We start from the raw sequence: 15,326 nt of genomic DNA, 5'->3' as shown, positions 1-15,326 counted from the left end.
CAGACACTGCATTTTCTAAAAAGACTGGTAGAGGTATGGTGTGATCACATTTGGAATACTGTGTACAGTTCTGGTCACCTCAAAAAGGATATTGTAGTATTAGAAAAGGTTCAGAAAAGAGCAACCAAAATGATCAAAGGGACGAAGCAACTCCCATATGAAGAAAGGTTGCAGCATTTTAGGACTTTTTAGTTAGAAAAAAGGTGACTACGGAGTGGTAAGACAGAAGTTTGTACAATTATGCATGGCATGGAGAAAGTGAGTAAAGAAATGTTTTTCTTCTTTTCTCATAACACTAGAATGGACATCCAATAAAGCTGATCAAGAAGAGCAAGGGACCTTATACAGGAGGAAATGTTCTCGGAATCAAGAGGCAGCCAATAAAGTGCATGGCACACTGGCATCACCCTAAAGTCTGCAAGCAACCATGTTGCAGTGTCAACTTCTTTCAGTGGAAGCCCAACATCAAGAACATGGCTTAAGCTGATCCCAGAGACCCAAAAAGACATGAAGATGAAAAGCCATTGTTTTCTAGGAAGGAATGTGGCCTAGCCTATCAGATGTAAACAGATAAAGTGCTCCAAGTCACTACTACTATTATTTGAGCTTTCAAAAGTAATTCTGCCTGTAAATCTGTCCTACAAGAGAGACCATGGTCCCTCTCTATTCAAAGTAAAGCAAGTTTTGCCAGAAAGTAACTCAGATCCGCTATTATGAAAAGAAATTTGAATAACTAAATTCAGTATGTGCATATATTTGCTTATTTTATTTATTCTGGTTCTAATGATTATGGAAGAAAGTCCAATAAACAAAACTGAGGTATTACCCATCATCACTACCTGAAATGTTGCTCAGCCTCCCCTCTCATGGTGTTTGGCTACATAGATGACACACAATCATACCACCAAATTCTAGCTCTTTATCACCAAAAAGGGCTAGAATTTTGCTTTTTTAAAAAGAGAAAGAGGAGAACCTCCATATACTGACTTTCTGTTTGCTGTTTGACTGCAGAATCATATTAAATATCATAGTAGTAATGTACCAACTACACTTACTCCTATACTTAAGTGCTAATAAAACCTGGAACATGCAGTATGGTACAGATGAGGCAGATAAAACAGAGTACTGATTCCTTAAATTGGCACAGGTCTATAATGGATATCTAGTCAATTCAAAGTGAGGGTGATTTGGCAAGTACCTTGCTCCATCCACTGGCATGAGCTGATGCTTCCTGTGTCCTCTCCTTGTATTCCTTGTAAGTTACTGGTCTGTACAAATAAAACCAAAACACAAGATTTTAAAAAGCAAAGCAGAGGCAAAACAAGAAGGCATAACTTCCTTTTCAATAGTTTCTGCACAGTCTTGAAATGGTAATAGTAACACAGAGAGATATGTCAATTCTAGTAATATTAGATTACAGAGTTGGTGAAATGATTTGTGCAATTTTTGTTGAATCAGCTCATGCAGACAACTGACAAAAAACTTAATACTAGAATACTACATCTGAACTCCTTGAGGAGTTGCCACCTTAGTACTACTTTTATTGTGGTCAGTGACTTCCATGGGATGGCTGCAATCAGGAAACCTGTTGAGGCACAGCCAAAACCAGAGCCAGTGGTGTCTGAGCAGGGGCTTCCACTGCAACTGCAAGGCCCAATTTCTGTGGGGATGGCTCAGCAAGATATTTGCAGCTGAAGGGGAGAACTGGGAGTCCACTTAGAATGCACTCCCAATTGTTATTTTCAAGTCTGAATTATTCTGCGTCATAAAATGTCAGGTGATTAACAGGTGGGCAAGATCTAGGTCTGGTCTGCTGACTGGATACTAAGATATAGTAACAATTCTTGCTTGCCCACCTACTGAACATGTGACTGAATGCAAAATCTGAGAGGAGAAACTCCCATTACTGTGTGTATATGTCACAATTTTATGTACACTTACCTGGAAGTAGCCCCACTAAACACATCTAAATAAGCACAGGATCAAGCTGCTTAAACTATGTAAGAGTGATATTACCTTTAAATCACAGTTAAGCTTAAGGGTGTTTTAAAAGTAAAACATGCAGTATGCTGGTACATGGAGCAAAAATTGTGGTCAGTTTGTTCTTCCACTGCTTCTGGGAGCTAAGCCATGGTTTGGCATAGTGTTACCTCAAAACCCAATCTCAAGATTTGTCTCTCTCCATACAAACCACAGGCTGAAACCAAATGCTTGTGATTTGTTTGGGAAAAACAAACCATGAACCAGGGTTTGGGTACAACACTAAGCCAAAACATGGTTTAGGCCGCTGCAGTGCAGCAGAAGTGGGGAAGAAGTGAACTGGCCACTATTTTCACCCAGTGCATCACAGCCTAAAGTGACAGGTTAACCAGCTCATCCCAGGTGACTGGAAAGTTTCCATATGTATATGTATATATAGCTTTACCTCTAACATGCAGGTGGAGGACAGAAGTGAAATTGTTAGTCCTACATAGGACTAAATTGTTCCAGCACTGGCCGCATGAGATGCTACTGGATATATTTCCTTCTGATTGACCTTTGTATGTTGTTTTTCAACAAACAGAACACTCCATGCTTAGCAGGTTTTTTTTCTCTAATCCGCATTTTCCTACTTCTTTCATGAGGATGTCCTGAGCAAGGGTTAAATGCATTTATTGAGTCTAGCTTAAGGACAGCTGGTCTGCTACATCTGTCTACTGTACTCAGTATACGAGGGCTGGAAACCTTCATATCACCATGTCCACAATATAAATGACTTACAGTTTCAATAGAAGACTATATTGCAGATTTTTGAAAGCATCTACATGTTCACAGAACAACCACATGTATGACAATTAAATAACTTTCCCACATCATTTGGTATAGATTTTGATCAATCTGCTAGATAATTAAATTTACCAAATACAGAAGCTTCCGCTTGTGCTGCAATTTCTTAACTCAAAGATCTTAAAAGAATCAAAACATCAGCGATGAGCTGCATGTGTAGAACAGCCATCACAAATCTAGCTCCAGAGACAGGTTTTTCACTCTCCAGCAGAAACCAAGAACAAACCTTGGTTACAACCCCCAGTTTGTTTGGAGAGAAACAAACCACAAGCCCAGGTTCAGACATAACAAGGTGCCAGACTCTGGCTCATTTCACAGCAGTATGTGCATTATAGTTATCTGGGAGCGAATCCTAGCTAAAAAGCAAAGTATAAACATAATAAAATAGTGGCCTGGGAGTTAGGCATTTTGATCCTTTTCACAATTGTTTTCTAATCTTTGAGACTTCCTTCTATCTCAATACTGCACATATAAGGCAATGTATAATTAAGAATCTATAACCCATCCATTCAAAATAACATCTAAAAGCCAACCTAACACAAATTACATTTAAGGCACAACTCCCAAATTCAGCACGTTTCAACAAATTGCTCTAAGGAAATGAAACACTTTCAGCTGACAACAAAACCTTTTTATTTAAGGCATCAGCTTGATCTTGGGAGGGAGCCAATAAAAAGTATTAAATTGGGACTGTTGCAAAAAAAACACCCCAATGCTGAAAACAAACGCTTTCATACAACTTCAATCAAAGTCTCCATCTTTCTCCAAGCTATTGGGAACCAGTAAGTCATCTGTGGAAGTAGGTATGCATATAGCAAAAGCTATGCAATATAATAATTTAATAATAATTTATTATTTATACCCCACCCATCTGCCTGGGTTTCCCCAGCCACTCCTTGCATGCTGAGTAAAGATGGCTGGGAGACAGAAGTTCATGGCAGGTCTCCCTTCTCTAAGAGGAAGAGTCAGAGGTGTTGTTAAAGGAATTTAGATGAGAAAAGATATATTTATTATTAAGAATAATTCAATGGGGAATACAACAGAATGGGCTAAGAGAGAAAAACTATTAGCATAAATAAGTGAAGGTAGTAAAAAGAACCAGGGAGGAGGGATGAAAACAGCTGGCAGGTTTCAGAGCGGGGGGCGGGGATAAGATCTAACAAGGAGAAATGACAAGATGGATAAAAATACTATAGAGACACATGCAAGGGTGGGAGAGGAAAATATAAAGGAAAAAGCCTTCTCCACTTAGAACCTCTGGATCAGCAAATTCTTCCTAACTTGGGGGTCTGTCACAATACCTCAAGATCAAACATCTGTTCTTAAGCTTGAGGAAAGCTGAGCTGTGGAAATCCTTGCCACAAGAAAAATACAGTGGGAAAGAATTTTGTAATTTCCAAATATGTATTAGGTATCTGTAGAAGGTGATGCCAGTAATTGCCTGCTGATTATGCCAAACTCTGCCTCCATCTATCACCATGTTATGACTGGCTCTGCCTCTACACCATCTTTTTTGACTGGTGAGGCTCAGTAATTTTCACCCATGTCAAGTGGGCCCCGTGGGGAGAAAGTTGAGAACCCCTGATTTAGACAAAGCAATCTTAAAGTGTTCCTGTGATTTTCTGTATCTTAACTTAAAATGAACAGAGCCTGGTACTGGTAGAGATGTGTAATGAAGTCAAATTTATACCAAATGTTTGTGACAGTTTTAGAAGAATAATAATTCAAGGAACTGGTTGTATACAGTATCTCAGTACCTTTCAATTTTGACTTATGTAAGAAGGGCTTATAAATACTGGCAAAAAGCTCTGTTTCCCTTTTTTACTCTGCAACTGCTTTTCTGAATGGTATGGACTGTCTACACAAGGAGAACTGTCGTAAATAAAGATGTGATAGTTTGTATTATTAACATGAGTGGTTCAACTTTCAGATCAGGCATAGTAGAATATAGAAAGTTTTCTATTGTGTTTTATTTTCAAACTATAAAAAAGTTGCTTTTCAGACCTGAACTTCTATACATTGCCACTACATGCAGCAGAGTGAGGTAAAAAGTGCTGGCTGTAATCAATATGGCAAAATCCTATGCAGCTTTACAATAGACAGGAACTGCCAAGTTTATTAAGCTATTGTGGAATCAATTATCTTATCCCTCCGATACTTGTATTACTAACATAATCAAATGTCAGTACTTTTGTTTTATAATATACCAGCTCTACATATTCATTTGGAATAATTCAATGAAATGACCTACTCCCTATCTCATGTCAACATTGAGGGTCTACCCTGCTATATGGGAAAAAAAAGCAGACTGACTTACATGAAACACGTGTCTGTGCTACCTCAACGCAATTTCTCTATTACTTCCTACTTGTCCCTCTTATTAAAGGCCAGAAGAGCTCCCACTATGAGAATGGGGAAGTAGTTCCAATAGCAGAAGTGCACCCAATATATGTTTGGCAACATCTGGGGTACCTAAAATATAGAGATATCAGTATTAGCCCCATGGCATTGTAGTACAGCATCCAGATTTTAAACACTTAGGAGGAAGGACTCTACCCTGACTACTGTCTAATAAGGAAAACATTCGGGCATTTACAGCTATCAGAATAAGCAGTGGCTTTGAAGGAAGTTGTTTTCATTGTAGTGTACTGATGTTCGTAAGTTTAAATGATGGGAAATTGTTAGCTCACTTCATATCAAGTGCATAATTAAGGAAGGAAAGTGAATCAGGTTTAGAAATAGTTGTGCCAAAATATAGTCAGATAATCAATATTACTGTATTTGTGAGAATTTTAAGAGCAAGTACCTTCCCTGCTGAGCAAAGCAAATGAGAACTCACTTGCTAAGTAGGGTCTCTAATGCCTTTTGAAGAGGTTCTTTCAATTCTTGGAATACTTTCTCTCCCAGATGAGCTAAGCAATCTTCTATTGAAGTCTCTGGGTTGGCAGGACTGAATACTGGAGATGTGTGGCAATCAAAGCCTGTGCTGGTAAAAGCTGAAATTAAAAAAGAGAGAGAGATTTCATACTGTTAGTGAAATTGAAATAGTAAGTCATACTTGCAGCAGATCCACTGAAATCAATTGACTAACTTAATCAGTCATGACTAACTTAAGTCAACTGATTTCACTGGGTCTGCTCCAAATATGACTTAGCTGGTTAAGAACATAAGAGCTTGCTGCACCAGGCCAATTGCCCATCTAGTCCAGCATCCTGTTCTCAGAGTGGCCAACTAAATGCCTGTGTGAAACCTACAAGCAGAATTCAAAAACAAAAGGACTCTTTCCCTTCTGTTTTTCAGCAATTGGTAACTAGTACAATCTTACATTGTGCCAGAGTGCCAATTAATAAGGTATATAATCCAAGATGTGTGCAAAGGAGGGCAATCAAGATGTTCAAGGGTCTGGAAACCAAGCTTTATGAAAACGTTTGAGGGAGTTGGGTATATTTAGCCTGCAAGAGAGGAGACTGAGATAGCCATCTTCAAATATCTAAAGAGCTATCACATGGCTGATGGAGCAAGCTTATTTTCTTCTGCTCTGGAGGATAGGACCCATGCTAATGGATCAAGCTACAAGGAAATTCCGACTAAGTGCCATTAAGACAGGGGAACAGACTCCCTCAGGAGGTGATGGCCTCTACTTCTTTGAAGGTTTTTAACCAGAGGTTGAATGGCCATCTGTCATGGCTGCTTTAGCTGACATTCCTGCATTGTAAGCAGTTGGACTAAATTACCCTTGGGGGTCCCCTCCAACTCTACAGTTCTGTGATCCTATGATTAATAGGTAGATGAGCCAAATATATCCCACTGCAATCACCAGGGCTTAAAAGTACACATTTATGATGTGCATAGCTCCTTTCAATATAATAATTATCAGGCTGGTGTAAAACAAAAGATAAAATCATCGATGCACTTAACTTGGCTGAACAATATTTAAATCAAGGATGAAGAGCCTGCATCTCTCCAAATGCTTTTGGACCCCCAAATCTCTTTAGTCCCACCTGGTATGGCCAGTAGTAAGGGATGATGAGATTGTAGTCCAACAACTGAAATAGGATCCCCATCCTTGCCTTTAGTGTATGATTAAAATTACAAATGCTGAGGTTAGAGAGAGGAATGCCCTAATACCCTTCCTGGTGGGACAGAAAATATAAAATAAACATTTCTAAGGTAGAATTTGCACTTAAGCATACAGAAACAATAAAAATAACTATTCTGTAATTTTGCACGAACATAATTATGTCTCATCTAAGGCAGCTATTGCAAAAAGAAAATAAAACTTCAATAGCAATCTTACTTAAGTTGGAACTGTGTATTTATTATATTGGGTTATAATACATCTTTCTGAAGAACCTGCACTAATCTTTGACTGCATTTTCCCTTTGAAAATACAGCTGTTTTCACTTACAGTTTGAAATGTGTATTACATTGGCTTATAATACATAATTCTCAAAAACATGAATATTCCCTCTGAAAATATGGCTGTAGGAAAATTATAATTCTTGGAACATAACAACATAAGCAACCAAGAAAATAAGTCCACCAACTTGCACAGACCTTCCAAAATTTCTTCATCAAGACGTTTCAATTCTTCCTCAATTTCTGCTTTAACTTTCTCCAGGACTTCCTTATCTAAAGCTTGTGAGACCGCAGATGGATCAGTCACTGAAACAAGCAAAAAAGTTCAGCTAAAAAGGTAGATTCTTAGGATATGCATATAATGGCAGAAAAGCGACAAATATTCATCAGTTACAAACACTTGCAGTTCTATCAAAGCAAAAGAACTTCTGTTCACTATAAAAATAAGTAGGAATTAGTGTTTATGGCACAAGAGCATCCAGGTCAATTTCTCACACAACAAATCATTTCTAGTGAGTAAAAAATTCCCTAAGAAAAATAAACAAGGTTGCAATCCCATGCACATTTAGCTAAGGCCCCCTCAGCATGGCAAATGAAAAGGGATGACAGAGTTGTGTTCAATGGGACTTACTTCTAAGTAGACATATATATTAGTGCTATAAATTTGTATTTATGAAAGTAAGTGGAAGAAATTTGATAAAGAAAACGACTTTTCCCAACAAATATATGACATGCCGAATTGATGAAGTTCTAATCTCCCCAGCAGTATAAATTGCTGAGAGTGTTTCAACAGAAAGGCAGAAACATCCAAACATTAGTGATCCAGCATTACAAAACGTTAACAGAGTCTCCTTGAAATGTAAGAATCTACTTTGTTCTAAACGGCAAAATCTGTTGAAAGAAAGTTGTCTTCTAATTTTGGAGATGTTTTCCTATACTTAGTGGCCTTGTTTGCATTTATCTATGGTTTAAACATGAATTTGTGTCCCACGCCATGCAGGTCCCCACATGACTCCCCCACCCACCATATGATGCCTGCATGGCTCAAACAAGCCATAGTATGGTTTGATATAGGATTCAAACCTAGACCATGTTCTGTTTCAAACAAACTACAAGAAGTAAGCCAGAAATAAACCAAAGTTACCACATGGTTTGCTTGAAGAAATTATTAAAGCAAGGTTTAAGGTAAACTGTGGCTTATTTTAATGTCCACACCATGCAAAAATGTTTGCAGGCCATTTGTTTAATTATTTCAGAACTCCACTTCAAGTTAATACATGAAAAAATGTTTTTCTTTCATTTTTATGGATGCTGGAGTTTTTGCTACTAGACTCACAAAACAAATAGTTTAATCAGACAAATAAAACTGTATGCACTCACTCACTCTTCACTAGAGAAACCCAGATACTTAAGTGTCTTTATTTGAATACCATATTCTTCTAACAGATTTTAATATTGATATTACGGAATTTAGATGGCCTCTAATGAGCTTCTCTTCCCGTTTCCAGAAATGATTTTGTGGAATGTGACAGGAGAATTAGTATAGCACACACGTTACCACAGGGACAGATTCACTTGCTCAATTTATATGCCAAGAGTCAACCAAACTGACAAATCATGTGATGCTTAAGAAGCAAGCTTCCGGGACAACACATCCCTTCTCCCTACTCCTATAAGTATATCATGCCAATATATTTGTCCTTCAAGAAGAAATACATTTCCCCCTGCAAACGGAAGTTTTCTAACAGCCACATCTCATTTTACCCACTTGAAATTTTTTATTCCATTAACTCTTTTTGCCCCAGTTTTAGAAATGTTACTCCCCTCTTCCTAAAAAAATGGAGATGGAAAATTGAGAAATAAAAATTGCTGACTGATCTCCAGGGCACTTAATTAGTTGCTGCTAGGGAGAGGAACAAACAATAACAGCAGTGGCAAGAGCAATAAGTAGAATCAATTCTATTCCCTTTAAGTTATACCACACTTATCTGATCACATCAACTTGCAATTCCTGCTGTACTTGCACAAACAACGTATGAAAAAGCATAAACACCCCCGTGAACAACCACCAAAATGTCCTGTGTCCAAATGATGATATAGGATGGGATGAGACAAGAAATGATTTCTAGGTGTTGTTAGTGATGTGCCTCTGGAGTTCTGACCTGGAGGTAAGTAGGCTTCTATCAGAAGTACCACAATTATAAAATCACATTAAAGAAAGAGTTTCATCTGGAAAGCAGAGAAACTTACTTTGACAGTTTAACTAGTTGTATAATACCTCCCATCAGGAAAGACTGAATTACAGTTACATAAAGAAAACTCAAATCTAGACTTCTCAGTTAAGGCTTGCCCTGCCCAAATGAGAAGGAATCCATTGAGAAGAGCACCTGTTTCCCACAGAACTTGAGTGATGGTGATCACTCATGGCAAGCTGTCATACTTGATAAGAAACCATGCTGAAAAAATGACAAGGAATTTCAATCCTTTAAAGTACACAGGAGTACTATTTAGATACCTAATGTTGTATCCTCAGTGCTTTCACATTCAACCATTCAGTATTGCCAATGAATAAAAAACAGCCACTATTCAGAGGCTCTAAAGGAGACAATACAGCAAATATTAACTGATTTGACTTGACAGACAACAACAGGAAACCTGTCTAATTCCTGACACTATTTAACTAAGTTATTCATAAATAGAAAAGTAGTTTTATCCTTCTCTTTATTTCCACAGCTCTTTGTAAATAATCAGAAGAAAACAATTTAAATGTCTGCCCCTTCCAGAGAAACAAAGCACAATATATTGTTCTCAAGTGATGATTTCTGGCTGGTCCAAAAGCAACACTGCCAGACTGTACAGGAAGCAAAATTCAGCTGTACTTTGTGGGCAAGGAAGGGAAGACATTGATGGTTTCTCAGAACAGTTCTCCTAAGCTCCACGGACTGCAAATTACTGTATTCTTGTTATTAGTGGTTCTGACAAGTACATTACGGGAAGGTATCTCAGTGGTAATCTGTAAAACAATGTGCCCCATTTCAACGGTATACAGTACTGTGAATAAAGCACAAAAGAGAATCATTTTCCTCTTATAGGATGGTAAAGGTAAAGGGACCCTGACCATTAGGTCCAGTCGTGACCGACTCTGGGGTTGCGACGCTCATCTCGCTTTATTGGCCGAGGGAGCCGGTGTACAGCTTCCGGGTTATGTGGCCAGCATGACTAAGCCACTTCTGGCGAACCAGAGCAGCGCACAGAAACGCCGTTTACCTTCCGGCCGGAGCGGTACCTATTTATCTACTTGCACTTTGACGTGCTTTCGAACTGCTAGGTTGGCAGGAGCAGGGACCGAGCAACGGGAGCTCACCCTGTCGCGGGGATTCGAACTGCCGACCTTCTGATCGGCAAGTCCTAGGCTCTGTGGTTTAACCCACAGCGCCACCCGTGTCCTTATAGGATAGTAGTGCATACTAATTTAAATAAAATATTTTCTTTACTAGATATAATATTGAATTGGAATAATACTGAATTTCCAGTGGTAATACAAAACCCCTTAATAGAACTGGGGAGTTCAAAACAAAGGCCAGTACAATCAAGAACCCAAAACTGAATCCAGATTGAGACAAGAGGTTGATTGGAGATCTAAGGAACACTGGCTTTTGCCAGACTACACCAGCCCAAATCACACACTGCATCTGAAGAATCAGGTTCACAATTCGATAGTACTCCTAAATTAATATTGCCTTGCTCCCCTATGACTTTGTCAAAAAATCAAAGCGGATGCCAAAATGAATGAGTGTTTCAAGAGGCAACTGAAACAGTGGGGGACGGGGGAGACTGGCTGTAAGGTGGATGTAATCAGTGCTGTATACAAACATTAGCACAGTGGAACCTCGGTTGTTAAACATAATCCATTCCGGAAGACTGTTCGACTTCCAAAACATTTGACAACTGAGGCTGTCAGAGAATTCAATTGAGAATTCAATTGAAAAAACAGAGAAACGAGCCTTGGCAGCCGAGGTGCGTTCCGAGGTGCGTTCGAAAACAGAAGCATTCACTTCCAGGTTTTTGGTGTTTGGCTTCTGAAATGTTCGGCAGCTGAGATGTTTGAAAACCGAGGTTTGACTGTATTTGTAAAAGGTTAGAGAGTAAAAATATATTTTATCAAATTGAAGATGCAGAAAATCAACACTTGAACATTGAATTGGCAATGTTATAGTTACCTCAGAGAAACCTACTTATGTTTCAATTGCAGCCACTTCTTTGCGGCGCTGACTAGGGCAAACCTACTGTTCAAGCTAAGTTGTTTTCCCCCACTGAATCAAAAATGCCCTGAGAATTTTATTACAGGGTAGAATGCAAATACCAACAAGACATAAGCGATAACTGTGAGGCGGCAGGTAAGCAACAAGCTCTCTGTGCTGCTTCTGCCACTGTTTGTTGACAGCTAATGGTAGAAGTTCTTCCAGCCTCAAAAAATACACATAGATCTCCTACACACAGAACTTGGGGACACAACTCAGAGGAAAAGAGAGAGGGTAGGCAATGACTTTATTCTGCTGGCCCACTTGTTTATAAATTGGGAGGCAAGCATATGTTACCATAAACCTCTCAAGTTCTAAACCTTAATTAAAATATTGCACAGAATGATATAAAAACTGACAATTAAAGAGCAAATAGATGCAAGTTATTTGGGGGGAATACTGAAATGATCCTAATATTTATATAGGAATCAGATTCCATTGAAAAAGTTATAATATCAAGAGTTTTCACACAGAAGTAATAGATCAATTATATAGTAGTGTACAGTGGTACCTCGGGTTACATACGCTTCAGGTTGCAGACTCCGCTAACCCAGAAATATTACCTCGGGTTAAGAACTTTGCTTCAGGATGAGAACAGAAATTGTGCTCCGGTGGCACGGCAGCAGCGGGAGGCCCCATTAGCTAAAGTGCGGCTTCAGGTTAAGAACAGTTTCAGATTAAGAACGGACCTCCGGAACAAATTAAGTACGTAACCAGAGGTAGCACTGTATATAAAAAGCTAATAATTGGGACAAAGCTGGAAAAAGCTCTGGAAATTATTTTCCAGAGCAAATTGGTAGCTAAAAAGATGCTGAAGTTTAGTATTACTTAAAAATAAATTACTTGTATAATTTATTTTCTATTGTTAAAGCCAATTCTTGCTTTTACTGCAACCTACTTGACAAGTTAGGTGTGACCTGTGGACTTAACTACACTTATTTTGAGGATCAAAGACCAGTCTGAATGCGCATGAATTGTATCATACTAATCAGATTATTCAGAAAAGTTAAGTACACTGAAATAAAAACAATATCATTTAATAAGTTAAAAACTGTGTTATTTCATTATTCTCCAGAGCATGTTGTGTTTTTGGTGTGTTATTTTATCATTTGACAAAAAAAAACCAAAACCCCTCATGTGCATTCACATTTTTAAATATTAATAATACATAATACCAAATTGTTTACAATTGTATACAAGAGTATTGTGTACAAGAGTAGAATGAAAGCATTACCTTGAGTTGGCAGAGAGAGCTGCTCCTGAGGCTTTTCTTGTGACAAGAGACCCAAATAGCTGAGGACAACATATTTTGTTTCATAGTGAAAACCTACAGGCACAGTAGTAGAAGATGCCATTTGGTTGGCTTCCAATGCCCCACAGGATTATGAGCTATGTAATTTTCTCTGTTTAAGATCTGAAAAATGAAGAATCAAAATGAAAAAAATGTAATTAGAATCATATTCAGATTATGTACACACATGCAAGGCAGACAAAATACAAAATGCAATTGTGCCAGAACTTATCAGCACCGGCCAGACAGAGCATCATTTGAGAGGGTACATAGGTGGCAGGTTAAATCCATCTCTCTTCCTCCCACTGAAAGTAGCCCATTGACAAGTTGCTTTTCAAACATCCCTATGGTATGTCAAACAACAGTTGCACAAACTACGGAAACACATAGCAGATGAAATAAATATTCTACTTCTTCCCCAGAGAGAAAGAAGAGGAAGATCCAGAACACTGCTACATAACTGTACTATATTCAAAATTACTAAGGTTCAGAAATAATCATATCAGTAGTTCTTTTGAAAGTTTATGCACATTTCTGCAGGTTATTTGATCATAGCAGAACTGAATTAATTCTGGTTGAATTCCCACAACGTCTTTAATTCAGTGACACTACTTTGGACTCACTGAGGGAAATTTAAATAGTAGCTCCCAGACAGTTTTTTAAAGAGATGTTTCAGAATTCAATGACAAACTAAAATGTGACTTCCCTCTTTTGTCATGTCAAATGCTCTTCAGAGACACTACTTGAAAACAATTGTTCAGATGCAGTCATCACTGCCATATCTTGTAGTGTAAAATTTAACAGATACAATTCATTCAGCCTCTCTATAAGTAAAAGGTAAAGCTGTTTATTGGGCAGCATCAGTTTCTAACATTTAGAATTAATTCATTTTTGTAAGTAGAACACTACCACTTTTAGACAACTCAGGAAGCCTCACCTCTTTTCATATTATTTAGTATACCTGGAATCCTTTGCAGGCTATTTCCCATGCCTGAAGCCCTTGCTGCGTAATTTTTTTAATAGCTATGAATCATGTTAAAAATAGCAAGGAAAAGATTTGAAAAAAACAATATTATTGTAGTTATGCAACAAATGTAACACCTTTTGTGGCAAAATGCTGTCAACTCCTACTGCATGCACCACTATACAGTGCTACCTTGGGTTACATACGCTTCAGGTTACATACACTTCAGGTTACAGACTCCACTAACCCAGAAACAGTACCTCGGGTTAAGAACTTTGCTTCAGGATGAGAACAGAAATCGTGTGGCGGCAGCGGGAGGCCCCATTAGCTAAAGTGGTGCTTCAGGTTAAGAACAGTTTCAGGTTAAGAATAGACCTCCAGAACAAATTAAGTTCTTAACCCGAGGTACCACTGTAATACTACTTCTGGGACGGAAGAACAGAATTACAGTAGATGTGGCAATGGGACTTGCCAATAGGCTACTTTCAGTGGGAGGAGGAGATAAGAATGTAGTCTGCCACCTATGTGCCCTCTCAAATGTTGCTCTGGCCAGGGCTGATAAGAAAATGGAAATGTAGTAAAACACAGTCAGTGTATATTCTGCAAAGTGCAAGAGAAAACCATAATGTTTAAAACAAGTTAATATACCCTTGAACTGGAAGAAGCAAGCACCTAAAATGTGTTTCTGGTACCTAAGAATTTGCAAGAGCCACAATAGGGTAGTACCGTATTTTTCGCTCGATAACACGCACCTGACCATAACACGCACATCGTTTTTAGAGGAGGAAAACAAGGGAAAAAACATTCTGAATGAAACAGTGGATGTATCATTTTTGTGCTTCATGCTGTGGCAACAGACATGTGATCTGATGGTGAATTTGGGGTGACCCAATGCAAAAATCCTGAGAATCCCTGTGGATCCATGCTTTGTAACCACGTTTTTGCACCATTGCAGCCCCAGGCAACAGTGGGTGTGTGATTTTGGGGGGGGCAGGCTGTAGCCATGGACATGCTATGTGCTCTGATGGTGAATTTGGGGTGACCCAATGCAAAGATCCTGAGGATCCATGTTTTGTAACCACGTTTTTGCACCATTGCAGCCCCAGGCAACAGTGGGTGCGTGATTTGGGGGGGGCAGGCTGTAGCCATGGACATGCTATGTGATCTGATGGTGAATTTGGGGTGACCCAATGCAAAGATCCTGAGGATCCATGTGGATCCATGCTTTTTAACCACATTTTTGCACCATTGCAGCCCCAGGCAACAGTGCGTGTGTGATTTTTGGGGGGCAGGCTGTAGCCATGGACATGCTATGTGATCTGATGGTGAATTTGGGGTGACCCAATGCAAAGATCCTGAGGATCCATGTGGATCCATGCTTTTTAACCACATTTTAAGTGGGGAAGGAAGGAAAAATACAGAATGGACAAGGAGCACGAGAGGGGTGTGCAGAGAAGCAGCTGGCTAAGAATGCAGGAGAGGGGTATAACGGGAGGGAGGAAAGGAAGGCAAAAGTTTTCCCTCACCTACCCACCCAAGCCAGCCAGCTCTCTCTCTCTCTCTCTCTCTCTCTCTCTCTCGCTCT

The 15,326-nt window shown here is 39.0% G+C and overlaps 1 protein-coding gene across 5 annotated transcripts in view; it reads right to left on the bottom strand.

Moving 5' to 3' along the window:
* BCL2L13 (BCL2 like 13) overlaps positions 1–15,326 on the bottom strand; it is a 32,449-nt gene that overhangs the window by 12,620 nt on the left and 4,503 nt on the right. For all 5 annotated transcript variants that reach the window (XM_083572992.1, XM_083572996.1, XM_083572993.1 and 2 more), the window contains exons 2-5: positions 12,721–12,900; positions 7,384–7,491; positions 5,666–5,822; positions 1,199–1,268 (exon numbers count right to left, since the gene is read on the bottom strand). In XM_083572992.1, the coding sequence (XP_083429118.1) occupies positions 1,199–1,268; positions 5,666–5,822; positions 7,384–7,491; positions 12,721–12,841 (456 nt within the window). In that variant the 5' untranslated portion in view covers positions 12,842–12,900. The remainder of the gene's footprint in view (positions 1–1,198; positions 1,269–5,665; positions 5,823–7,383; positions 7,492–12,720; positions 12,901–15,326) is intronic.

Source organism: Podarcis filfolensis (assembly GCF_964270895.1).
Source record: "Podarcis filfolensis genome assembly, chromosome: 10".
Lineage (NCBI taxonomy): Eukaryota > Metazoa > Chordata > Lepidosauria > Squamata > Lacertidae > Podarcis > Podarcis filfolensis.
The sequence above is the reverse complement of the archived record's forward strand: the minus strand, read 5'-3'. Positions and strand labels throughout refer to the sequence as shown.